Raw genomic sequence first — 26,662 nt, forward strand, 5'->3', positions numbered from 1 at the left:
GTGATTATCATACTAGGGAGATTGAATTTTAAAGTCCAGAAGAGTTCCCAGCAGTCCCTAGGCTAGCAATTCCAACGTTTCTGTCCATAATACTGTGACAATAAGTTCAATTCATGTTATCAAGAAGCACCAGGATTTAGGGGAGCAAATGTGAACTTATATTTAATAAGTGAAACCATGGCTGATCTGAGAACAAGTCACCAGCCCATGCGCCAAATGGACGGCAGCCACTCCAGGCTACTTTAAAAGTCATCCGAGAGGAAGCAGGGCAGCACCGTGGATTTTTACTGAACACAGTCAACTATAATTTCATTAGATCTTGGTTCAAATGCCTGAATAAAGGCCAGCTAAGAGCCAGGCGCTGCTCTTCTAGAGGTCCAAGGAATCTGTCTCTGTCTCTCTCTACCTCCATCTCCATCTCGCTCTCCCTTTCTCTGTCTCTGTGTCTCTCTCTTCTCCTCCTCCTCCTCTCTCCCTCCCTTTTTCCTTTCTGTCTCTAGCTTTCTCCTTCTCCCTTTCTCTCACATTTTCTCTCTCTGTGTCCCTCCCTTCTTTCCCTCCTTCCTCTTCTTTCTCTCTCCCTTTTTCCCTTTCTGTCTCTAGCTTTCTCCTTCTCCCTTTCTATCACTTTCTGTCTCTGTGTCTCTCGTGTCCGTCCTTCTCTCTCTCCTTCTCCCCCCCACCCTCCACTCTTTTTCTCTTTCTCTTTTTCTGTGTCGCTGTTTCTATCTCTTTGTTTGGTCTCTCTCTTCCTCTCTCTGTGTGCGTCTATTTCTCTCCTCTCTATCTCTGTCTGCCTCTTCTCCCCCTTCTCTTTCCTCTCTCCCCCAATTAACAATAACATATAACACTGATGGGGGCGGAGGAACAGGGAGGAATCAGGGAAGGGTTCATTAAAGAGGCAGCCTGCGAGTTTGGGCTTTCAAGGACATTTTCAGATAAAGAGAGGAAGTCGACACAAGAGATTAAGATTTCATGCTATTGTTTGGCGACTCAAGGAAAAGGTCTATTAGTTCTCAAGGGGATGAAATCCAAGATGGAAATATGATTTCTGTATATACTATTGCTTAAACCCAGCTGTTGCAAACCAATCCTTGATGATCTGAACCCTGGGCCCAGTTTTCCTCTCAGAATGACAAATACCATCTCTGCTTTGGGAAAGGGGGAGCTCAGAGCCTGGTCACAATTCCCATTTCTCCCCTCCTGGGTCACTTGCTGGACTGGGGCAGGTGGCCCTGTTGTGGAAATGGTCTTACTTAATACCCGCCTCTCCAGACTTACATGACCCAGGGCTTCTGAAGAGGAGATTCAGATGGACTTGATAGAGAAGAGGTTTCATTCTTGAAGGGTTGAGCAACATGAGTGCTTAATGTTGTGGTTGGCCGGGTGCTCTCCACCCCAGGGAGGCAGACAAGGCTGGGTTACTGGGCTGTCTGAGGCCGGAAACGCATGAGGTCCCTCAGTGCCACCATGGTGCGCCGGGAGGGCTGACTATTTCTGAACAAAAACAGCCTGTCGGATCATCCAACCAGAGCCAGGACTGTGGCCAGCTCAGGGGAAACAATAACAAAACAACCAAAAAGACCTGTGATGTCTTTTTTAAAAAAGTGACTTTAAAAGATTTAACTACAACACACAGCAGTAGGTCTCCAAACTCCCCAGTTTTCTAGACTTCTCAGAGAACCCAATGGGTCAAACTTTTCAAATTGAGAAAAAAAACAAAAAAAACCTGACACTGGTATTCTGAGCAGCACCAGGGCTATAACTGAAATGCTCTCTCTAATAAACAGTCTTGTTCAACAGTAACCAAAAGAGGGTTATAACATTCTACCTGCTCATCAATACCCAGGAAGCAGCGGTAAAGTAGCCATGAAATGGCTTCACCATAATCCACAGGCTTTGTTTTAAATAACAAGCAGGTCCCTTCAATCAAGCCCCATTCCAAGAGGCTCAGGCCTGGAGCCCAGGCTTTGGGGATCCTAGGCCTCCCCAAGGGAGGCCTTCACTGCTTTGGGCCTCAGTTCTTTCACTTATAAAATATTATGAGGGTTATGAGGACCAAATACAAAACTGTACATAAAAGCACCCCGCAAATCCTCTCTTCCATTGCTATATATGTTGGCTATTTTTATTAGGAGAAGGGAAGAGAGTGAGCATTATGCCGGGCTCTCACTGAGCCCAGAAGGGGATCCTCAGAAATTAACAGTACACATCACTGGGGAGGTGGGGACAGAAACTCAGGAAGGCTCCATGGAAGAGGCAGCCGGGGAGCTGACATCACCCAGACCCTCCTTCCTCTCAAACTCCACCACCTGGGTCTCCTGGAGGCATCTGAATTTCAGCCTGTCCCAAAGCAAACGTTCTCTTTCCCCCATAGGGCCCTTCTTAACTTTCCTGCTTCTGTCAAGGCCCTCACACCTTCCAGCCATGGGTGTGACCTTCAAGTCTTCCTGGATCCATTACTGTGTGTGTGTGTGTGTGTGTGTGTGTTTGTGTCTGTCTGTCTGTCTGTCTGTCTGTCTCTCTCTCTCTCTCTCTCTCACACACACACACACACACACACACACAGAGTTCTATTTCATCTCTGTGTTCCTCAAAATCCTTGCACTGATCTGAAATCGAGCCCTCTCCCCCTCCCTCTGACAGCAACCAACCCAAATGGTGAAGAACAAGAATGGAAAGTCAGGAGGCCCGGGTAACCCGAAAAGGTGTGTTGTACCCAGAAATAAAGAGTCTGATGCCAGAGAATTAAGAAACACACTTCAGAGCTCTTGGAGGTCCCTTGCACCCAGCAGACACTAAGTATTTGGCGAACTTAATAATGCTGAGGTAATTTCGCTGATCTAATCTTAACATATTATGTCTTTGTAACTTTGGTTCAAGGAAACATCTAACAAATGTCACTGAAAGAGGCTGCCTCTTTCTGAGACAGAGGGATCTTTCCATTAGAAAACATTAATCTTTGATAAATGCTCCTACAAGAAGCACACAACTATACCTAGAAGATTTAAAGAGTTCTTCAGAATTTTGTTTGGGATGTTATTAGATATTGACATCAACTAAATGTAATAATTACCAACACCTACTACTGGGCTTATATCCCAAAGAGATACTAAAGAAGGGAAAGGGACCTGTATGTGCACGAATGTTTGTGGCAGCCCTTTGTGTAGTGGCTAGAAGCTGGAAACTGAGTGGATGTCCATCAGTTGGAGAATGGTTGGGTAAATTGTTGTATATGAATATTATAGAATATTATTGTTCTATAAGAAATGACCAGCAGGATGAATACGGAGAGACTTACATGAACTGATGCTGAATAAAATGAGCAGAACCAGGAGACCATTATACACTTCAACAACAATACTATATGATAATCAATTCTGATGGACGTGGCTCTCTTTGGCAGTGAGAGGATCCAATTCAGTTCCAATTAATCAATGATGAACAGAACCAGCTACACCCAGCGAAAGAACACTGGGGACCATAGCATAGCATTTCCACTTTTTCTGTTGTTGTTTGCTTGCATTTTTGTTTTTCTTCCCAGGTTATTTTTATCTTTCTAAATCCAATTTTTCTTGTGCAACAAGATAGCTGTATAAATATGTATAGTATTTAAAATATACTTTAACATATTTAACATGTATGGGACTATCTGCCATCTAGAGGAGGAGGTGGAGGGAAGGAGGGGAAAAGTTGGAACAGGTGGTTTTGCAAGGGTCAATGTTGAAAAATTACCCATGCAAAAAATTGGAACAAAAGGTTTGGCAATTGTCAATGCTGTAAAATTAGCCATGCATATAACTTGTAAATAAAAAGCTATATAAAAAAAAGAAAAATTATCCATGCATATGTTTTGTCAATAAAAAGCTATAATGAAAAAATAATTACCAACACCTACATGATAATTAGTTATTCTGTAATCATTCCTTCTATCCTATCAGTTCATAAGAAACACAGTAAAAAATTTGGGAGTAAATTTTTTAAATTAAAGACACGTTTTTAAAATTCCAAACATTATTAAAATTTTTTTAAAAAATAATATTTTATTTTCCCCATTACATGAAAAAATAATTTTCAACTTTTTAAAAAAAATTAGTTTTTTTTAATTTAAAATTTAATTTAAATTTAAAATTTAATTTTAAAAATTTGAATTTCAAATTCCAGAGCACTGACTCCATCAGCTCTCTCCTGGGAGGTAGAAAGCACACATCATTGTGAAGCCTATGGACTGGAGACTGATTTGCAGGAGAAAGCATTTTTTATTTCTAAACTCACTTCATTACTATATTGTACAACAATTGGCCTGTCACCAGACTCAGCAGTGAGCCAGGAGGCTGGACTCAGAGGTAGAAATAGAGCAGCAGGTTTTTTGTTTTTGTTTTGTTTTGTTGTGAGGCAACTGGGGTTAAGTGACTTGTCCAGGGTCACACAGCCAGGAAGTGTTAAGTATCTGAGGCCAGATTTGAACTCAGGTCCTTGACTTCAGGGCTGGTGCTCTATCCACTGGGCCTCCTAGCTGGTTAATTTTTTTTAAATTCAATTTTATTTTCAATTCTGAATTCTCTCTCTCCCACTCACAGAGAAAGACAGATGTAAGAAGCTAACGGGATGGTGAGGAGGCAGCTTGGGAGACTCATGGGCTAGGTGGGGGGAGCAGGGGGAGCCGGACAATGGGAGGCGAAAGTGAGAGACAGCGAAAGCAGCAGATGCAAGAGCTCACAGCTTCCGGGCGCCTTTTAGTACGGGGACAACCTACTGAGACCCATCCACTGCAGAGGGGTCTAAGAGTGGCTTTTCATTCTGATGATGACCTGTGCAGAGTCATGGATAGTAATAAGTGTCTGACTGAATAAATTGATGGTGGCCCTGAATCATCAAGAGGATGGAGGAAATTCCCCTGGAGGACCATCAGAGTCCAATCTATTGCAGAAAGGTTTCTATTTAAAAGGGAAAGTTTTAGAACTTAAGGGTGGCAATCTTATCTAGAAAATGATTTACAGATAAGACCCCCCTGCTACTGGGTAAATGACAGTTACTAAAAATATGTAGACCTAAGAATGATGACGATGCGAGCTGATATTTATATTTGTTTCCAAGATCTTCAAAAAGTTCCTAAGAGGAAGGTCATGCAAGTATTATTCTCATTTTACAGATGAGGTAATCGAAGCTAAGGGAAAATGACTAATCCAAAGTTACACATCCAGCAAACGATTACTCTAAATTCAGAACTCTTTTTCCTTTCTGTCAGCTAAGAATACAATGCGATAGTAACCAACTCCATTCACGTAATCTGTCAGAATACCTGGGTTTGAGTCCTGCCTCAGAAACCAGGGTTCTATTGGACCATACGATTCATTTCCTTTGTGTTAGCCTCAATTTACTCACCTGTAACACTGAGAATATTCACATCCTCTACCTCACCTGGCTGTTGAGAACAAAGTACTTAGCAAAATTTAAAGTGCTATATAAATGAGGATGCTTTGTTATTAAGCAGGATTCTTCCAGAATCTCTCTCACCGTCTTATTTAACTTTAAAAGCCACACATCCGCAGGCCCCAAACTCCTTTTCCTATCCTGTTCTACTTGTCCTTCTTCTTCCCCCAGCAACATTCAGGGATCCAGCAGGCCCTACTCTCCCACCTCATCTCTCCGGGGCATCACCCAGGGGCGCAATGTTCTCCCTCTTCACTTACTCTTCTTGAAATCAGAACCTCAGCTCAACAGCACCTCGTACATGAGGAAGGCCTCATGTGATCCACCTCTGGACTTCCAAAGTAACTTGTCTTTATTTTGAATAAACTTTTTCATGTTCTAGACAACCATCAATGACTAATCTTTAGAGTCTTTGATTACAATGTTCTATAAGATTATCAATAAAGACTGAAAAATTCTGGTAAATATCTCTTTTTGGATATATCCCTATATTCAAATATGAAGTCTTGTACCAAAACCCAATTTGTTTTGTTTTAGCAAAACCTAATATGAAACTCTATTATATGATTATTTGCCACCTGACTCTTATTCTATACCCTTTCCCCTTCCTTCCCCCAAACCATATCTGGCATTTATGAGCTGTTTCTTAAGTTCTGCAGCACTAAAAAAAGACCACATTACCCTCTGAGTAGAGGCTGGCAGTGTTTGCAGGGCTGGCCAGCTCTGGGGGCACACCTGCCGTGCCTAGGCCAGATTAGGGCTCACTTTTACTGACAATCAGCTGCCAGCCACCACAGATAAGAAACTTGGGCAGATTACAGTTCAAAGAAAGTGTATCAATGGGAGGCTTATTACCCCAAGCCTTTCATCACAAAAGAGACAAAAATCAGGAAGTGAAAAGAGAACAAACATCATCTGAGAGCAGCTTTTTTTCAGTTCCTTAAATATGATTTTGCTAAGAGAAAAGAAATTCCACATAGAATGCCAGAGTCCTAGAGCTACCTTGTACGGGGACAAAAATGGATGCCCCAGATAAAACTGAAGTACCACAAAAAGCAAGTTGGCAGACAAAAACATCTATGGATTTTTATAAACCAAATAGATTCACTGTCTGATTAAGAGTCTCATAGCTCACCACTCTCCTTGTGGCCTCTACTAGTAATTTTGCTCTTTATCAGCATCTTGAAGTGCTGCTATCAATCATTTATTTCATCATCAAAAAGAACTATCTGTGTATCTTATCTTGGATGACCAGTGCAGAAGGGAAGGCGACAGGCTTCCCATTCCCATTACTCAACCCACTTCTTTGCTAATATTTCTACATTAATCTCCTCCTTGACTAGATTATAGGAGTAACAGTTCTGGCAAGGAAGGGCCTCAAATACTCTAGATAAATGGATCTCAATTCTCTATAAATGTGTCAGATTTTTTTTGTTTTGTTTTGTTTTTTGGTTTCCAGACCTGATGATAGCAATGTTTCTAAAAATCGTGCCTTTTTCCATTGACAACCAACTACTTTCACCAAACCAAAATTAAGGAGGTAATTTTCCCAAGTCATTTCTCATTCTAAATAAAAACAAAGCAACTCAGGTCTGTGACCTTATGTTACTTAAATGTCCTGTGCCTCAGTTTCCTCACCCAAGAGGAGATGGTCTTTAAAGTTTCTCCCAGCTCCAAATTGGCGATCCTCTCTATTGAGCTAAAAGTGCTCTCTCATTCGATCTCTTCCTCTTATGGATAAAGAAAAGCAGGTCCAAGGTCTCATTGAGGGTTAGCATCAGCAGAGCTGCCAGGGAACCTATTTCTTCTGACTCCAAAGTCAGCACCCTTCCCACAACACCATGCACTAAAAAGGTTCTCTGCTATCATGATCCCGGAGGGTTTGTGTTTTGGGACCCCGGCTGATCGACAATGGAGGCAGCAGCAGGTACAATAAGAACTGGATGGAATCCCTGATACTGAGCTGTGCAGGAGCTGTGCAGCTTTGGGCTAATAATTACTTGGCTTCTCTGGTTTTCAGTTTGTCTGTAAATGGGAATAACAGTATTTGAGGTACCCATCGCACAGTGTGAATGTGTGGTTCAAATGAGGTAAGAGATATGTAAATGCTTCAGGGACCTTGAAAAACAACATAAACGTCATCTTTGACTATCGTTAGACTGAGATTTGGGCATACTGGACACTCCACAAATGCTGGTGCACAGAATGAAATACCTGACTTTTTTATTTGAAAAAAAAAAAAAGTTTTATCAATGACTTTTTACATCAGTTATTGTTGGCAAAAGATCCTCTAGACTGAATTCTTCCCCATTAAAAAATAGTTCAGCAAATGTTTGACAGAGACAACTACAGTTGTCCTGTTAACACCAAGCTTCTCTGATGCAAATAGGAACTCGGCTTCTTTTTAGCAATATTTTCATTTACTTTGTTGTAGTCACGGTGCATTTTCTGTTCATGTAAATTTTCTATCAACCACAGTCCTCCCTGCCTCTTTCTCATTTTCAACCTCCTCTTCTCTACTGCTTTCTCCCTATGGTAGTCAAACATACCCAAGACTCCTTATCCGTTTCCTATAGCCTCTCCAGCATTTGTCACCTTCCTTCTTTGCCAACTTGGCCAATCTGATGGGTGGGAGGTGCTCCTTGAGCTGTTTTCATGGGCATTTCTCTACTTATTAGTGATTTGGAGTATTTTTTTCATTTTGACTATTGACAGACTGGATTTCTTCCTCTGCAAACTTCCTGCTCAGAAGTTGCCGTTGACTCTTCCTCAGCTGAGGAATGAACTGCCAAATCTGTTTCTATCTTGATAACATCTCTCCTATCTGACACCACCTCATTTGCACAATCAGCATCACCAGTTCTTGCCTAGATGGCTCTCTAATCCTAATTGTTCTCCCTGTCTCACATCTCTCACCGATGCCAAAGTAACTTCTTAAGTACATGTCAGACTATGCGATTTCCCTATTTAACCCCACTGGCTTTCTCTTGCTTCTTGACCCAAATATCTGCTTATCTTTTAAAGCCCTTCACAACATGGATCCAAACTAGCTTTCAAATATTACTGGACATTATTCCCCCTTCCTCACTTCACTCCTCTGGGGGCTTCCTTTCTGCTTCTCTTTTATTGCCTCTCAATGCATTTGCACACGTCTCACATGTTTGGAATAAATCCCCCTCTTTACCACTGCCTCATAAAATCCCTCTCTTTTCTGAAAATGCAACTCTAGCATCCTCTTTAGCCTGAAGTCTTTCTTGATTCACTCCCTCCCCAACTGCTAGTGTCCTTCCTCCTAAACTATCTTGTGTTTAAGATATTTTAAATATAACAAACTTTGTACACATATTTTGTCTTAATTAATTTTATATCTGATATATTTACTCATATTATTATATATGTACTTTTATATTTTTATATATATATATACTTATTTTATTTTTATATATGTATTTATCTCCCCTCTTAGAGAGTAGGAGTTGTTTGATTCTTTGTACCTTCTATTCCCAGAACCTGGCACACAGCAGACACAATGTTTACTGTTTACTAAGTGATATAAATGACCATTTAAACCCACACTCCAAATCACAAATAAAGGAAATGCAAATTAAAACCACTCCAAGGTTTCATTTTAGACCTTAAAAATTAGTGAAGAAGGGGAAGTCAAGGTTAGAAGGGATCTAGGGGGAGAGAGAGACACTAATATATTGTTTGCAAAACTGCAAGTTGACCCAAATGCTCCGGATAGCAATTTGGATTTATGCAAGTGACTAAACTGTGAAAATTGCCTGTTCATATACTCTGACCATTTAGCAATTAGGGAATGACTTGCTTTTATAAATTTGCCTGAGTATCCTATGTATTTGAGAAATTAGGCGTTTATCGGAGAAATTTGCTGCAAATTTTCCTCCTAGTTTCCTGCTTTCCTTCTAATCTTGAATATACTGGTTTTGTTATCTGTATTCTCTGATCTAGCAACTGCATTCTTGGGGAGATTCCCTGAGGAGAACAAAAGAAAAAAGCAAAAGTCCATTGCAAATCACAATATTCATAATCCTTAGTTGTTATAGCAAAAACTGGAGGGAAAAGTGGATGACCATCATTTGGCAGATGGCAGACTTGAGAATCCTGGACATGGATCTTACTTATCTTCCTTGATCGTTCTACAGCATTTAGTACTAATGACCATTTTCTCTTCCTGGATACTAGCTCCTTTGGGTTTTCATTATACTCTCCTGGTGTTCTTCCTCTGACTCCTTAGTCTCGTTTGCCACATTATAGGGTATATCCTTCCCTCTATCTATGGGCATACCTCTCTGCAATACTGTAGAAAGCACAGCAGGGCTGCCATTGTTTCAAAAAGACTATTTTATGAAAACCTCACATAACAGAAAAAGTGATACAAGGATACTCTCTCAAGAACTTGAGAATTGACTATATGACATGGGAGATGCTGGCACAGTCTACCCAGCATGGCGGGCCCTGATCAGAGAAGGTGTCGTGCTCTGTGAGCAAAGCAGAACTGAATTAGTCCAGAAGAAATGGGAGATGCTCAAGGTCAGAGGAGCCACCCCAAATGTTTATAGGGACTTTGTGTCCGGCCTGTGATGGAGCATTTGCAGGGATCTGATCAGCCAAGTCAGACACACTAACTTGACACTAACATAGTGATGTCCTCTGGGCCCTCTTCGAGAACCAAAGACAAGGATCAATCAACTCTATCCATTCCTAGTCATCTCCTAAGTTCTGGCCCTGGTTTGTTTGTTTTTTTGGGGGAATCTTTTTTTCTTTGTTTTTGTTTTTTTTGTTTTTTTTAAATACAGATGAGTAAACTGAAGTCCCTCAAAAAAATCACTAATCCAATGTCAGTAACAGAATCTGGATACTAGAAACCTTAGTTCCTACTCTAGTGCTTTTTAATTATTACTATTATTTTAAAAATTCATTAAAAAATTTGTGAGTTTCAAATTCAAACCCTCTCTCTTACCCTTCCCTTACCCACTGAGGAGGTAAGAAATGTGGTATCAATTATACATGCAAAATCATGTAAGATATATTTTCTTTTAGCCAGGTTACTAAAAAAAAAGAAAAAAAATTATGCTTTAATCGGTACTCAGATTTCATTATTTCTCTCTCTGGAGGTGAAAAGGATTTTTCATCATAAATCTTTTGGCATTCTTTTAGAGCACTGTATTGATCAGAATAGCTAAGTCATTTACAGCTGATTATCATAAAATATTGCCATTACTGTGTACCGTATTCTCTTCATTATGCTCACTTCATTTTGCATCAGTTCTTATCAGTCTTCCCAGGTTTTTCTGACATTATTTTGCTCATCATTTCTTACAGCACAATAATATTACATCATAATCATATATCACATCTTGCTTAGCCATTCTCCAATTGATGGGTGTCTCCTCAATCTTTGCCACTACAAAAAGAGTTATTATATATATTTTTGAACATGTAGATCCTTTTCCTTCATTCTTTGATCTCTCTGGGATAAGGATTCAGTAATGGTATTATTGCTGGGTCAAAGGAAATGCACAGTTTCATTCCCCTTTGGGCAAGAGAATGGTTGAATCAGTTCACAACTCTACTAAAAGAGCATTAGTGTCTCAATCTTTCCTTATCTTCTCCAACATTTATTATTTTCCTTTTTTTTTTTTTTTTGGTCTTGTTAGGTGATCTAATAGTTGTGAGATGGATCCTCAGAATTGGTTTAATTTGTATTTCTCTAACAGTAGTGGTTTAAAATGTTTTTCCATGTGACCATAGATAACTTTGATGATTTCTTCTAAAAATTGCCTGTTCATATACTTCTATTTATCAATTAGGAAATGACTTGTTTTTATAAATTTGCCTGAGTTTCCTTTATATTTGAGAAATGAAACCTTTATCAGAGAAATTTGCTGTAAATTTTCTTCCTAGTTTCCTGCTTTCTTTCTAATCTTGAATGTATCGTTTTTTTTAAATTTAAGTTAATCAAAGTTATCCATTTTAATTCCTGTTATCTTCTTGATCTCTCATTTGGTCATGAATTCTTCTCTCATCCATAGATCTGACCAGTACAATTTTTTGTGCCCTCCTAATTTGCTTATGTCATTCTTTTTGTCTAAATCATGTGGCCATTTTAACTTGAGCATGGCATACAGTGTGAGATATTGTTCTATGCCCACTTTCTGCCAAACTTTCTAGTTTTCCCAGAAATTTTTGTCAAATAGCAAGCTCTTGTCCCAAAAGCTTGGATTTTTTTGGTTTATCAAACACCAGATTACTATGGTCATTTTCTAATATTCTTGGAATGTTTATGGTCTAACCTTTCTATTAAGAAGATATAGTCACATTTGTGCATATATATTTATATATTTTCTTGGTTTATTAGTGAGTGCTTATAGATCAAAGTGAGGTGGTCTGGGAAGGGCCCCCTGCTGCACAAGCCACAGATGATCATCATGGTGGGAGAAGTTTCCTCATCAAACTGCTAGTCTAAGTGGAAATCTGGAATCCTGAATGAAAGAAAACCAAGACTCTGGTGAGAATTTCTGTCATTCTACTCTTAAGGGGAAAGTTAAAAATAGTGGATGGAAAGCCTAGCTGGTGATGAAGTTTGCTCTTCCGGGCTACCCCAGTGACTACTCTACCATAATTTTAAAGGACACTTTGCTAAATTCATTTCAAAACCATTATCTAGAGAACATAACTGAGATAAAAGAAAAACTCTGATTGCGAGAAATGCTGTTAGTCAAATTCACTGACATGTTTTTCTTATAACAGATGGCTTACGCTTTGATGGTGTTTGCATTTAATGCATTAAAGATTACCTATTAATAAGGAAGCAGGGATGCTTTCTACTGATATTTCTAATTATAAAAGAAACAAGTTCTTTATAACTCACTTTATGATGATAAACTGCAATGAAGTTTATTTAAAGGGTGGGCCTGATGTGACTAAAATTTTATATCTAAATCCTGTTTCTGGCAGGCCTTTAGAGACAGTTGACAGAGCAATGGGAGCTAACATTTTAGACGGACACTAAACCTTTAGATATTTAGGGCACAAAACAATTAGGTAGGAAATAGATACAGCAAATTAGCTAGCTATCTACATATCTAATTCCATGATCTCTATATATACTATTTCACACCTAGTTCATGCCCTAAATATATGTATATGTATATATAATACATTGATGTATATCTATTGTGCAAAATATATGCATATATGGTATATACACATTTATAGACATATTATATGCAACATACAGTATATAATATTTATTGACTGACACAGATCTTACATTATGGGAAAAATCTTGGGAGAAATGAGCAACATAATTGGTTTTTATGTAGGGTTGAACACAAAGACATTCGGAATTCAAGATAAGAAAGCTGTATTGGGTCAAAGATTTGGAAATAGAAGGGATCTTTGAGGTCTTCTATTTTAAGCCTTTATTTCACAGATAAACTGAGCCAGACAGGGATACCTAAAGTTTGTCCTTACAGATAGCAAAGTGGCTGAACAAGAGACTGGAACCCAAACACTCTGATGCTAGGTCTGGCACCATGATAAATGGAAAGGATTTGGTATTCTCCCATACATCATACAATTCACAACAAGAATCCTTTCCCACTTCTGACCCATTCTTTCCATGTCTCACGGACATAAGTGGAAGAGAAGTAACTTGGACCAGGAGCTCTGATTTGACAGGAGCTAAGCAGTCAGTCAGCTAGATTTATGAGGCACCAACTGGGCACCACAAACTTGCTAGTAAATTCTGGGAATACAGAAAAAGACAATCTCTGTTCTTGGGGAGATTGCAGATTAGTCAGGAAGAGAAGACGTCAAGGGCTCTGTGCAAACAAAGTCTATACAAGATAAAGTGGGCGTGATTACAGAGAGAAGGTATTAAGATTAAGGAGGACTAGGAAGGGCTTCTGGCACAAAGGAACATTTAAGCCAGGGAAGTAGGAACAGTGTGCAGAGGGGATTGAATGAACAGGTTAGGGATGACATGCTCAGACCTATATTTTAGGTAGGCTAATATGACAGCTGACTGGAAGATGGAGTGGGGAGAGATCTGAGGTGTTCAGAGCAGTCAGCAAATTATCACAATGTTCCAGATGCAAGATGAAGAGGAGGGAAATAGTAGCAAAAGTAAGTGTAAAGAAGAAATGACACTATCATTATGGAAGGTCCTTCCTTGTTCCTTTTAATACTAAACTAAACCTTTCTTTCCCAGTTTTATTTCCACTTCTGGTATGAGGCCTTAAAACTCACAACAGCGTCTCACTTTTCTGAATATATTATGAACATATTGTGATGGCATGATAACCTACTACTACTACATTTATGCTTGTAAATTTATAAAACATCTTGTTTTGGAGAGAATAAAAGGTAAAAAATAAACGACTTTTTCTAGGACAAAAAATCCCCAATATTTTCAAAAACATCAAGCCATTGTTTTTGCCCCTTAGTAAACAAGTGCACTACCATAAGTGCACAAATGTCTAAATACCAAACATAACCAGAGATCGTGAGACCAGAAATGTTTAAATTCCATTTCAGAAAATCTTCTGAATCACCACGAGACAGTCACACCAGAGGTTTTATTTTGTTTTCCCAAATGTACTGTAACAAATAATTGAGCACTTCTCTCATTGTGGTCCTCAGTGATCTATAGTCTTTTCCCCTCTTTTGAACCACTGTTAGTCTCATTTTGAACTAATCTAAAGGAATCAAATTTCTTTTTGTGTACATTATCCATAAAGTAATGAGATACACAGAATTCTATGGCAAACAAAACCAAAGATTTGCACAAGCAAAATCCCATCTCTGAGGAGTAATGCAAACTATGCATGTGCTGCTTGGTATGAAATGGACTCAGATCACACAGAAAAGTTCTTTCTGCCCATGAACCCATGTGGTAGATTCCAGAAGCACAAGAAACTGACTTCAAGGCCCACATATCAGAGCAAATGTCAAAAATCAGGACAGACAGATTCCCGTTTGGGAATCACCTGCTCCTATAAGACACACAAAAACAAACAATGGGATTCTTGCCTCCTGACCAGAACACTGCCATGGCCTCTCTGACTCTGAAGCTGCACGCTTCTGTTACAACATGCACATGTTAAATGATCAGAACCTGATTATCTACAGCCACATTTAAAGAGGTGTGAACACGGCATCACTTTAGAGAAAGGCTCCGGGAACCTGACCATGTGGGCCATTTCTAAGGATTCAGCCATTGCTCTTTCACAGTAGAAGGGGTCACTATTTCACTAAGAATTAGAGAGGGCCAGGCTATAAAACCGGACTGCCAGGGGAACAGGCCTTCGTCAGCTCCTTCCTTTCATGCCTGGTGACTCTAGAGGGAAATTCTCCAGAGTGTCTCTCTGTAGCCGTTTACCTAAAGTGGCTGCACGTGTCCACTGATGGCTTTTGTTTGGTGATCACGGCCATGTCAGACTTGTTTAATTACCACTTCCCAAGGCTTACACGCTACTCCCTAAACAGCTAAGGCAGCTCTAAAGCTTTTAGAGGGAATACACCATTGCACAGGCCTTGCCCATGAAGTGGACCACAGTTCACTGGAACCAGCCCGTTCAAATAAACAAAATGGAAACAGACATTTCTAGCAAACTATCTTGAAAGCTTTCCATTAGTCTCTATCAGGGGTATAGGATGAGAACAGCAAGAGTCCATGTTGGAATGGCCTATGTCTCTTCTTCCCTTTTAGTCTTTCCTAGTAATGATGAATAGGTCTTTTTCTGCTTCATTTGATAGCTAGAAATCCCTATGAAAAACAACATATGAGTCTCTCTCTCTCTGACTTCCCACTGAGCTTATGTGACCCTTCCTGGAATGTATAACCAATGGTAGCCTACCAGAATTCAAGGGAGTGGCTACCCAGCAAGCTTCTCCAATTGAATCTGGGGAGAATGAAAACATTTAAAGTAGAAAACACCTGAAGTTCTAGCCCTGCTGGTAATTTGTGTTCATGATGCTTGGCCAGTTCTGAATATATGCAGCCCTTAGGAGTAGTCTTACAGCACCCATGTCAACTTCTATTGGTCACTGTGCTTCCTGACACCTTCCCACAAAGCTTATCCCTGGCTCTGAGATTCAGTCCCTCTCCATGGGGCCCCTCAGTATTAGGCCAGCACCAGCTCTGATCTCTAGGGATCCTTGGATTGGAGGTTCATGGCAGTGAATGAGGGGAGGAATCAGGGCAGAGCTGACGACTGCAAAAGGAAAAGTGGGGAGAAAAGAACATGGGACAAAGTTAGGGTGTCTCTTTCTGTTGAAAGTCCTTTGAACCTCTTTAACATGTATAGGACTGCTTGCCATCTGGGGGAGGGGGTGGAAGGAGGAGGGGAAAAATTGGAACAGACGTGAGTGCAAGGGATAATGTTGTAAAAAATTACCCTGGCAAGGGTTCTGGCAATAAAAAGTTATTTAAATAAATAAATAAATAAAGAAAGAAAGAAAAAAAAATCCTCTGAATCGGCTGGTCCTATTCTCCAAATGCTTATCCTATCTAAAAACACATCACACACACTTTATGATTGCTGACTTTGTAAAAAAACACATTCCAGGTACTAGGGAGAAAAACACAACAACCAGCAACTCCTGCTATCTGGAAACACATTCTACTGTGGGGAATGAAGCAACCAAGAGCACAAAAACATGAGGGGAAAACTTGCTTCTGTAGATTCACTGCCATGTGTGAGTAAGTGTGGGCTTCCACATGGTAAATAAAGGCCTGGTGCAAAGGGAAGCCACTGGGGATGATAAGGCCACCCAACAAAGTCAAGATCGTGGGTTTCCATGTTACAGACCAACAAGCTGCTTTTCCTAAAAAGAGACTTACAATGAGCAGAAGGCAGCAGGAAAACAGCTCACCCAACTGCTCTGCATCCCACAGAACTGACTGGTGAACACTTCAGAGTCACAGATTAACAGGCTCCCAAGTCTCAGGAAGTGGAGGGATGCTGCTTCTTCCTTCTCTGCCCTGGAAAGGGGCTTCTCAGACGGGCCACGCTAGCCTGCATGCCAGCAGTCTGAGATCCAGCCCGACCCTACCCGATGACCAGTCTGGTGTTCTGGCCACAACTGATCATACTCCATCAGGCCGGGAGGTGGGAAGTGGAGAGAATGTAAGACTTGGAGTCGGAAAGGCTTGAATTCAAATCCTTAGTCAGACTAGGTGTACATGATTGTGTGCCTCAGTCTCCTCATCTATAAAATGGGGTTGATAAAAACCCCTACCTCCCAAGATAGTTATGAGGGTCAAGTGAGATCAAGTTTGTGAAGTGATTTGCAAACCTTAAGGTGCCACGTAAATGCTGGTGGCATTTAGGCTAGATGGAAGCACCTTCATTGACGAGATCAAAGATTCCTAAACACCTGAAGGAGGTGACCTCAAGAGCATGCTAGAATGGAGCCCACAGAGAACCTCTGCTCTAGGGAACCTTGCTAATCACGTCTACAAAAAGGCAGCCATTAAGCTCTTCTTCCAGAACACGCTCCCTTCCTCTACTGCCACATGGTATCTTTGGAAAACCAGCTTTCACTTGCAACAACATTTTGAAGGACCGAAGCTTTTCCAGGAACATAACAGCTGCTAATCGACATTCTTGATGACTCGAGAACCCCTCTACTCCATCCCCAACCCATGCCCTCTTTTATACTCTTACCTGTCAAACCCTCTACCTGCCAAGTCCAGTAATTAATTGCACCCAACTTCAGACAGTCACCTGGAGTTCAGCACATGGTGGCCTCCCACTGCCTCACTGTCCACAAAGGGCCCTTGGTTCCCTGGCTCATCCCTACTGACCCAGCCCACTTGCCCACTCTAATTTCACTTAATTATGGGTCACCTTCATCCCATAGATGGTACTTATAATGTCCCCCTAGACACTTTCCGCCCCTCCCCAGATCTTGCATCCCAACCTATGATTCACCTTCTCTGGCTAACCAACATCAGGCTTCTCTATTCTTGAGCACGGCTGGAGAAAAATCATGAAATTGTGTTCACTTCACCCATCACACATTTTTGACAATCTTAAAGCCCAAGTCTATGTCACCTCTCTGCTCAAAAAACTTCAGAACCCCTCCCGCTGCCAGGACCCAAAGCAGCCTCAGGCACAGGTGGATAGAGGGGCCTGGGTGATGTAGTTTTGAGGAGATGAAAATATGAACGGAGTGGAAATCCAATTGGAGGTTTTGAGGAGAGAGTGGACAGTGATCACGGGGAGCTTTTTCAAAAGTGACAGTTTTTTCAAAAAGTTGCATAAAGGGAAGAAAGGATGCAAAGGGAGGGAGAGGGAGCAAAAGAAAATCAAGAAAATTTTGCATGGGCTTGGGGGGATCTGAGGGAAAAGCCTTTCACCTCAGCCCTCCATTAAAATTGGTCTTTTGGTTTTAATCCTTTTAAATCCCCATTCTCTACATAAAGGGTGCTGAAATCTCAAATTCTCAAAACAGCTCTGTCTGTTCTTAACTATTTCCGGTTGATTTCTAATCCTTAAAACTGTGTTTTTACAGAAGACATTTGTCACTTTCTAAAAGCCATGCTCAATGGCTTCCCCTTCTTCCTTCTCTTGTAGCTCTTGACAGGGCTGACTCTCTCCCAGAGACTTCTCCCCTGCAGCTCCAGAGCCACCACCTTCTCCTCTCTCTTCTACCTCCGGTTCTGACACCCTGCTCTGCCACTCCTCCTTGTGCACACCCCTCAAGGACCCACCATGATCCTCTCTGCTTTTCTTTCCCTACTTCGTCCCATGGCTCTGACTGCCAGCTCTATGTGGATGACTTCTACTGTCAGCTCCAGACCAGCAAGTGCAGTTGCTGAGAAAACATTTCTATCTGGATGCTTTGTCAGCACCATAAAGTCAACATATCCTGAAACCCGGTATTAACTTCCCCCTGAATGTGCCCTTCAGGCTTTCACTCCCCCATCTGCCCTATCTTCCATGGTCACCCTTGGATCCCTTGCAGCCCGAAGTTCTCCCGGGCTCTCCCTCTCCCCTTACTCTTCATCTCCAAACAGCCGCAGGTCTTTCTCTCTACTCCCAACACAACCACCTTCCTCCAGGCCCTTTTCACTCCTGGCCTGACTACTGCAACAGCTTACTCCTCTCACCCTTGATAATATTCTTAAAGCCACATCTGTGCAGGTGCTTAATAAGTATTCACTGATTGATTCTTCTCTACCTTCTTTAACTCTTTCATTCAAATAATTACCAAGTCATGTCAGTATCACCTCGGAAAATTTCTTAAGTTCACCTTCCAAATCCTTCCTAAGGAGACCTTGATACTTTCACTACTCCATGTCCCTATTGAAACAATCTAACATATCTTTCCATTACTACTCTTTTTTTCCCCCTCTATTCTGTTCTCCAAAGAGCTTCCAGAATAATTCTTACAAACAGAACTGGTCACACAAACATATATATTAAAATATCTATACTTATGTATTATGCAATATATATGTACATAAAACATGCCTATTTACACATGCACACATTTATGTAAAATCCTGGCCAGAGACTTCCTACACCAGTGAGTTGGGCCCAGTTCTGAAAAGTAAGAAGAGACTGGACTGGATCGTTCTGAGTGAAGCTGTCCAGCACTTTTACTGACACAAAACTCACTTAACAATGATGTTCTGGGTGAAGCTACAAGGCTGCAAATCTTGGAAAACAAAATCTCCCAAGAATCCAAATGGTGGGTACAGTGAGTAGTGTAGCATGTTATGAGTGAGGACTTACACAGTAACACTGGCATGAGAAATCATCCAAAAGTTGTATTCAAATGGGCCAGTGACCTCCATCATCCATAGTGAAGATCACAAGCGATCTGTGCTAGCCCAACCTGGGCACCTCCTAGCCAGATTCTCCCACAAAGTCACCTGTGATGATTTGCACAAATGAATCTTAACAAGCTGAAAACTTCTGCCTGCTCTCTCATGACCCAGATCAGCCAACCTTTGGATTCATTGATTTAACCAGTTCCAAGTCTTCCTAACTGTATTTATATTTAACACACATCTATCAAAAAGTTGTTATTTTTGAGAGCCAATGGATTTTGGAAGGAATATAGGATTTAGAAGACTTATAAAGATTTCAAGATGGCTTTTTCTCTAATAATATCACATGCAGTGATTTGAAAAAGGCATGTTATACCAGCATTCATACTGTTCATAAGACAACCAGGCCATTCTTAAGAAAATAACCTTTGTCTTACTGGCTTTTAAGAAAGAAGGATTCTGAGATTACTGTTGTGTTGGGATCTCGGATTTGGCAGGAAGAATATTGTTTCTCCTTTAATACAATTAAATTAGTTAAGTACACTTAAGTGCCCACATAGGATTTATCATGAAGCATCAGAGAAGAGGTGAGCAAAGACACTAATATTTTTTGTAAGTAACCAAAATATTCACAAATTTCATGAAATGTGAAGAACTCTGAAAAATTCATAAGATCTGTTTCACAAATTACCAAGTCAACTGGAAGCCTGAATGGTAAAAATGACAAAAGATTTGTTCTTATGGTTGATAAAAAATTTATACCAAGGCCTTAAGTAAAGTTACTTTCTGTGTTCTGATTTAATGAATCAGATGAGCAGTAGGTGGGCAGGCTGACCCAGACAGAGCCAGCTCGCTGAAGCCTGTGCTAATAATGCCCCTGGTACAGCCTTCCTTGGGACAGTGAAGGCAGAACAATGTGTCAGACCGAAGCAATATCAAAGGAAATGCAAGTAGGGCTGGGCAGGCTCGTGTTGGCCCATGACACTCCTTGACTTGGGAATGGCTGCTAAGTACTCTTATGTCCTACAGGCTTCAGTGACCCAACAAGCCCCAGAGCATCCGTGGCAGCAGTGTGGTAATAAATGGTCCCTGAAATAAGATTTTTGCAATTTTGTAATTCAAGCTGAAAAACACAAAGCTTACTTGATGGTTTTAACCCTATTGAAAGGCTCAGCCTGAGAACTCACCAGTGATTTCTTAAAAGGCGAATCTGTGTTAAATGTTTTATGTGGGCTTGTGTAGCAGGATTGTTTTTATTTCTTTTAAGTGCATTGAACTTTAAAATTTCATATTAACTGGGGAAAATAGGGTCTACTGGGAGTTCCTGGATGCCATTAATGATAAAATATGTGGAAGAGAGATGAAATCTTATCAGCTAGGGGAATATGTCAGAGATACCTAAACGACGAGACTTTAGTGGGATAACCACTAAAATGTTTTCATTCAATACCAAATGCACATTGATGGCTTTGCCTTTCAGCTTCCCAATTTCTAAAACTTTTCTATTTCAAAAGGGACTAACTAAAATAGCCTTTGCTGCAATTTATGCAAATGGAAGGTTTGGATAAATGCAAAAATAAAAGGATTGGGAGATATATACATATATATACACACATACACACCTAATTACCTGTATGCCTCCATCCATCTATCCATCTCCATCTAAATATACACACATATAAATTAGTTTGTAAAGTTAATAATGGCATTTTCTTTTCAAATAAAATTCTTCCAAAACTGCATGGCTTTTGAACAGCAACATGGTAACACACACACGTATATGTATATGTACACATATATGTATACATGTGCATACATGCATACACACACGCTATAGAATATTACTTAAAATGTAAAAACTCAATGTGTACTTACAATGAAAATAATACAATAGCAATTAGGGTCCACTCTGCAGGCTTGTGAATGATATTTTTATTTGTTAACCTGAGAAAAAATAAGAGACAGAAGGATAAAAATTAGAGATTTTCAGAAAGGGAGGGGATTACAGACACCATCTAGTCCAACTCACTTCTACTTCTTCACCCCTCTCCCCTACTGTTCCCTCAGTCTTGGCAGACATTTCACTACCACCACCACAGAGTAATCAGACTACAAAGGTTCATTAAAAAAAAAAAAAGTCTTAATTTACTTTAAATGCCATCAAACCAGGATGGATAGAATAGAAAGAAGTCTTTTCCTCGTTCTGGACACTACATCTACTAAGGCAAAGTTAGCTTTTTCAGTAGTCATGTTATATATGGCACTATTACTCCATACTGGTCTTCAAAGGTGAGAGAAAAGAGAATTTGCCAATGAATTTGTGAATGAAGGTTGTGAACAAAACTTAACTCTCCATTATTTCCAGATGAAATACTATTTATAGTAATATAAATAAAACAAAAGCTAGGTTTTAATAAAGATGCTTGGAATTTGTTAAAGAAGAGGGTTTGTAGGTCTAAGATAGTATAGTAGACACTAACAGATCAGATGCTGGGTTTGGAGTCAGGAAGACTTTATTTTCCTGAGTTCAGACACTTCCTAGTTGTGTGACCCTGGGTAAGTCACTTTATCCTATGCATCTCAATTTCCTCACCTATAAAATGAGCTGGAAGAGGAAATGGCAAACCACTCTCCTATCTTTGCCAGGAAACCCCCAAATTGGGGTCACAAAGAGTCAGACATGACAGAAAAATGACAAAACAATAGAGGGTATGCAATTTTCATTTGATAAAATACTATTTCAAATAAAATAATGATCTTGCTCTGTTTTTACACAAATAACAATAATGAAGAGGAGAGAGATGAGAACCAGAAATGGTATGGAATACACATGGGTATTTCTCAAAATCACTTTAGTCCTCGTTAATCTTATTCACATCCCCCTTTTTTGATAAAAGAATAGGTCAAAGAACCAAGTGGCTCAATGCTGCCTCTTCTCCTGGCCCCACTGAGTCATTAATTGAAGTGCTGAGGAGCTCTGGAGGAAACATGGGCAGGAGGAGCTCAAGAGGCAGCAAAGGGTAGACAATAACTAAAAAAAAAAAAAAAAAAAAGACTCTCGGACTAAATCTTCATTCAAGAAAATGCCATATAAAGTCAAGTTGCACCCTGGGCACCCTGCAGTTGGAAAGCCCTCCTCAGCCACTTGAATTGCTGAGCAGTTCTTTGAATCCTAAACGTAATTGTTGCTCTGTGGATTCTCCAGCAGCTCCTTTTGGGGAGACGATCGCTCTGGGAATACCCAGGAATTAGTCCAATAAAAGGAAGTTAAACATCTTATTTGGGATCATCCTGGATAATTAAGTATTTGGCTCCTTTCCTGTGAGCCCCAAAGTCCCAATTCTTTTATTAGGCCTCTTTACTAGAAGCAGTTTGGCTTTAAGTTAGGCCCTTGCCCATAACCAGTATCCACAGTGTGGTCCAAAGAAACTGGCAACTCTAGTGTTGACATATAAGAGTAAGGCCCATTCCACAGAATCCCAGAGTCAGAAGGAGCCACAAAGGCCATCTAGACCAGGGGTTCTTTTCTGTCTTACAGTCCTCTCTGATTAAGCCTATGAACCCCTTCTCTCAATAACATTTATAAATGAAAAACATAGAGGATTACATAGGAAATTAACTGCATGAAAATAAAGATGCAACCTTTTTCTTGTCCAAGTTCCCAGACTCTGGTTTAAGAACCCCTGATCTAGTCCCACCTGTAACTGACTAGGAATCATCTCAACAGTTCATGGGATTCAGGGATGGGGACACTGTCACCTCGGCAGCCCACTGGCTTAGAGGTAACCCTCATTTTTTTTTAATCCATTTTTCCCAATAGCTGCTTTCAACTTGCCTCTCTTTAATTGCTACCCATTGCTTTAGAGCCAAGTAGAATTAAGTTTCTCCTAGGTGATGGTCCTTTAAATATGTGAAGAGTCTTTCCTAGGCTAATCCTTAAGTATGGTGCTCTCAAAGATCCTTCTATGTTCTCCAGCTCCTTCATCCTTTTGGCTGCTATCTTCTGGATGCATTCCTGCTTACAAGTTTCTTTCCTAAAATAGTTTCTTAGTGTGTGGGCAAGTAAAAGAAAAGGAATTTGTATGCTTGTTATAGATGCTGTATTGATAACAATTTAAAAAGAAATAAACAAAAGTACCCAGAGATTTAAAAGGACTGAATAAATTACAAAACAGATAAGCCTAACTCCTGTTTGTTCTTCTTAAATGCTGTTCCCCCCATTTAAAAAATAATAATATAAATATTCAAAATGCAGCATTTTCGAGGGTAGTGCATGTGGGCAAACTTTTTCTTTGCTCTATCAAAAATTAACTTAATGGTTATTAAATGATTTAGATTGGTTGTATTCTATCCTTCAAAACATGAAGCTATAGAATTTATTGAAATAAATAGTTGAAAAGTACAATTATTGAAAGCTCCCAAATACAATTTTAATTGCTAAATGTCTTTTAAAAAACCTAAATGCTTTCTGTCCTGAAGTGAAAGAGAATTAGAAAAATGTCTTGATGAATCCTGATGACAGCAGCAAACACTACTAAGAACCTTCTGATGGAAATACTGTGACAGGTAAATCACATGTAAAAATTCCAGTTAATCTGCTGTGCTGAAATCTAGTGGAAAAGACAGCTCTGACTCACTGGGGAAAAGGCTCTTCAAAGAACACAGAAAGCAGCTTCAGGCTTATGCTTTACAAGGTCTCTCTATTGATCTGAGTTCAGAAGCAATCATTCTTGTACTCAAATGGAGAAATATGGTTATTGGTTTCAAGTAATTCTTCCCCAGTGCTAGTATTGATTGGCAAGGTCTCAACACTAGTCAATGTTATCAATCTGTTACTTGCAATGGGGTTAGCTTAGAAACAGATATGAACATCTGTGGCAGGGCTTACTTCCAGAGAGAGATGAGTCTGGGGGACCCCAAAGTCAGTCAGTCAGTGGGGTAGATCGAGCACAATTTTCTAAAAGAATGAGTCATTTTCAACTCTAAGATACCACTACACACCTGTCAGATTGGCTAAGATGACAGGAAAAAATAATGATGATTGTTGGAGGGGATGCGGGAAATCTGGGACATTGATGCATTGTTGGTGGAGTTGCGAACGAATCCAACCATTTTGGAGAGTAGTTTGGAACTATGCTCAAAAAGTTATCAAACTGTGCATACCCTTTGATCCAGCAGTGTTACTACTGGGCTTATATCCCAAAGAGATCTTAAAGAAGGGAAAGGGACCTGTATGTGCACGAATGCTTGTGGCAGCCCTTTTTGTAGTGGCTAAAAACTGGAAAATGAATGGATGCCCATCAATTGGAGAATGGCTGAATAAATTATGGTATATGAATATTATGGAATATTACTGTTCTGTAAGAAATGACCAACAGGATAATTTCAGAAAGGCCTGGAGAGACTTACATGAACTGATGCTGAGTGAAATGAGCAGAATCAGGAGATCATTATATACTTCAACAACAATACTATATGATGACCAGTTCTGATGGACCAGGCCATCCTCAGCAACGAGATCAACCAAATCATTTCCAATGGAGCAGTAATGAACTGAACCAGCTATGCCCAGAAAAAGAACTCTGGGAGATGACTAAAAACCATTACATTGAATTCCCAATCCCTATATTTATGCCCACCTGCATTTTTGATTTCCTTCACAAGCTAATTGTACAATATTTCAGAGTCTGATTCTTTTTGTACAGCAAAATAACGTTTTGGTCATGTATACTTATTGTGTATCTAATTTATATTTTAATATATTTAACATCTACTGGTCATCCTGCCATCTAGGGGAGGGGGTGAGGGGGTAAGAGGTGAAAAATTGGAACAAGAGGTTTGGCAATTGTTAATGCTGTAAAGTTACCCATGCATATATCCTGTAAATAAAAGGCTATTAAATAAAATTAAAAAAAAAAAAAATGAGTCATTTTAACCAATTCTGCCTAACTCCACAGGTAAACAATCTTTTGTAGAAAACAATTTTTAGAGACAAGCTGATCTGTTTACATGAAGGTCTCAGAAAAAATTTTTTCCCCAAAATCTATTGTTAAACAGGTTAGTGCCTGTTAAGAGACAATGCTGATCCATTTTTTACCTTATTTTTACCCAAATTAAATAATCTGCAAATTAGAAGGAACTGATTTGTCAGAAAAGAAAGTAAAAGGTGACATTTTAAGAATACCAGAGGAGGTGCCGAAGCCAGAAGAGTAGTCCTATTTCAAAATTTGTGCCAAGATGCAATAAGACACATGGCTGTTTCAGTTACTGTACTTAATAGAAATTGTTAGGAAGTCTCTTTGTGGGACACACACTGTACGCCACTTAGTTAGAATGTCTGTCACAAGTGGCCTATACTATAATCATTTTTTTTTTTCTCAACCAAGGATGTTAATTAAAACATAAGCATACATGCCTTAATAAACTTATCTCCTAAAGAAAGGCCATGAAAAATGGGGTGCTAATTTAAAACAAGAATTCAAAAGAAACAATTAAGTAATTTTGAGCTGTCCCCTCTCCCATTTCCTCCTGTCATCCATGACCTTTGCTCTACCCTGGGAATAAAATCCCATTTTGACCACACTCTTTTCTTCATATCTGCCTTCTTGGAACCGTCTATGCAAGACACAATTCTGCTTAAAATGAGTTTCCAGTTCATAGCTTCCAGCTTGGCCTTCTAATACAGAGCTCAAATCATCTGAAAACACAAGTTTCATTTTTATTCTCATTCGGCTAAGATTTGCTAGTAGTCCAATTGGCTTCCTGCTGGCTTCTAGTGTATGGAAGCTTCTCTGAATCAATCTTAACTTGAGCTGAACATACAGACCAGAGCACACCAACAGTTACACACACAGATTTAGTTATATTCCAAGTGTGCACATCAAAAGAACCAGGGATGCCTGACTCCTGAGAAACCAGTTGGGATCCTGTATTTACAGGATCAGAGCAGGATCCACTGCCCTCCAACAGCACTTGTACCATACAATGAGCGCTTACTTGATTCTGTAATAAGCGGCGCAGAGAACATGTTGAGCCTTAGACTTTGTGTCAGGAAGATCTGCTTTCAAATATGCCCTGTGACCTGCATAAGTCATTTAACTACTCTCAGACTCAGATGTTCCCATTTAATATGTGCTTCATAAACTGCACCTTCCTCAATGTAATTTTGAGGATCAAATGAGATAGTATACAAAGGGTCTTGCAAACATGAAAAAGGGAGATTCTTCATTACTGTATTATTAAACTTATTTCCCCAATTAAAGTATAATATTGAGGACAAGAAATCTTGTTTTGTACTTTAAAAAACATTTCTCTCCATCCTTGTTCCCAATAATGCCTAACATTTGCTGACTAAAACCCAAGGCCTGGCATATCATTGTATAACAACTTTTCCCCCTTTGTTTTCAACTTGTTTTC

At 39.8% G+C, this 26,662-nt stretch overlaps 1 protein-coding gene across 5 annotated transcripts in view; it reads right to left on the reverse strand.

Annotated features, from left to right (window-relative positions):
* Window positions 1–26,662, reverse strand: part of RPAP2 (RNA polymerase II associated protein 2) — a 78,060-nt gene that overhangs the window by 18,232 nt on the left and 33,166 nt on the right. For 2 of the 5 annotated variants that reach the window (XR_002770051.2, XM_023501619.2), the window contains one exon: window positions 21,122–21,190. Coding sequence is in view for 4 of the 5 variants with exons in the window: in XM_023501619.2 (XP_023357387.1) it covers window positions 21,122–21,190 (69 nt within the window). In the remaining variant the exon portion in view is untranslated. Of the gene's footprint in view, window positions 1–11,699; window positions 11,940–20,868; window positions 20,909–21,121; window positions 21,191–26,662 lie in introns of those variants that run through there. The other 3 variants (XM_031969322.1, XM_031969323.1, XM_023501620.2) reach the window with 3 other exon arrangements.

The sequence above is a fragment of the Sarcophilus harrisii genome, chromosome 4 (assembly GCF_902635505.1).
Source record: "Sarcophilus harrisii chromosome 4, mSarHar1.11, whole genome shotgun sequence".
Lineage (NCBI taxonomy): Eukaryota > Metazoa > Chordata > Mammalia > Dasyuromorphia > Dasyuridae > Sarcophilus > Sarcophilus harrisii.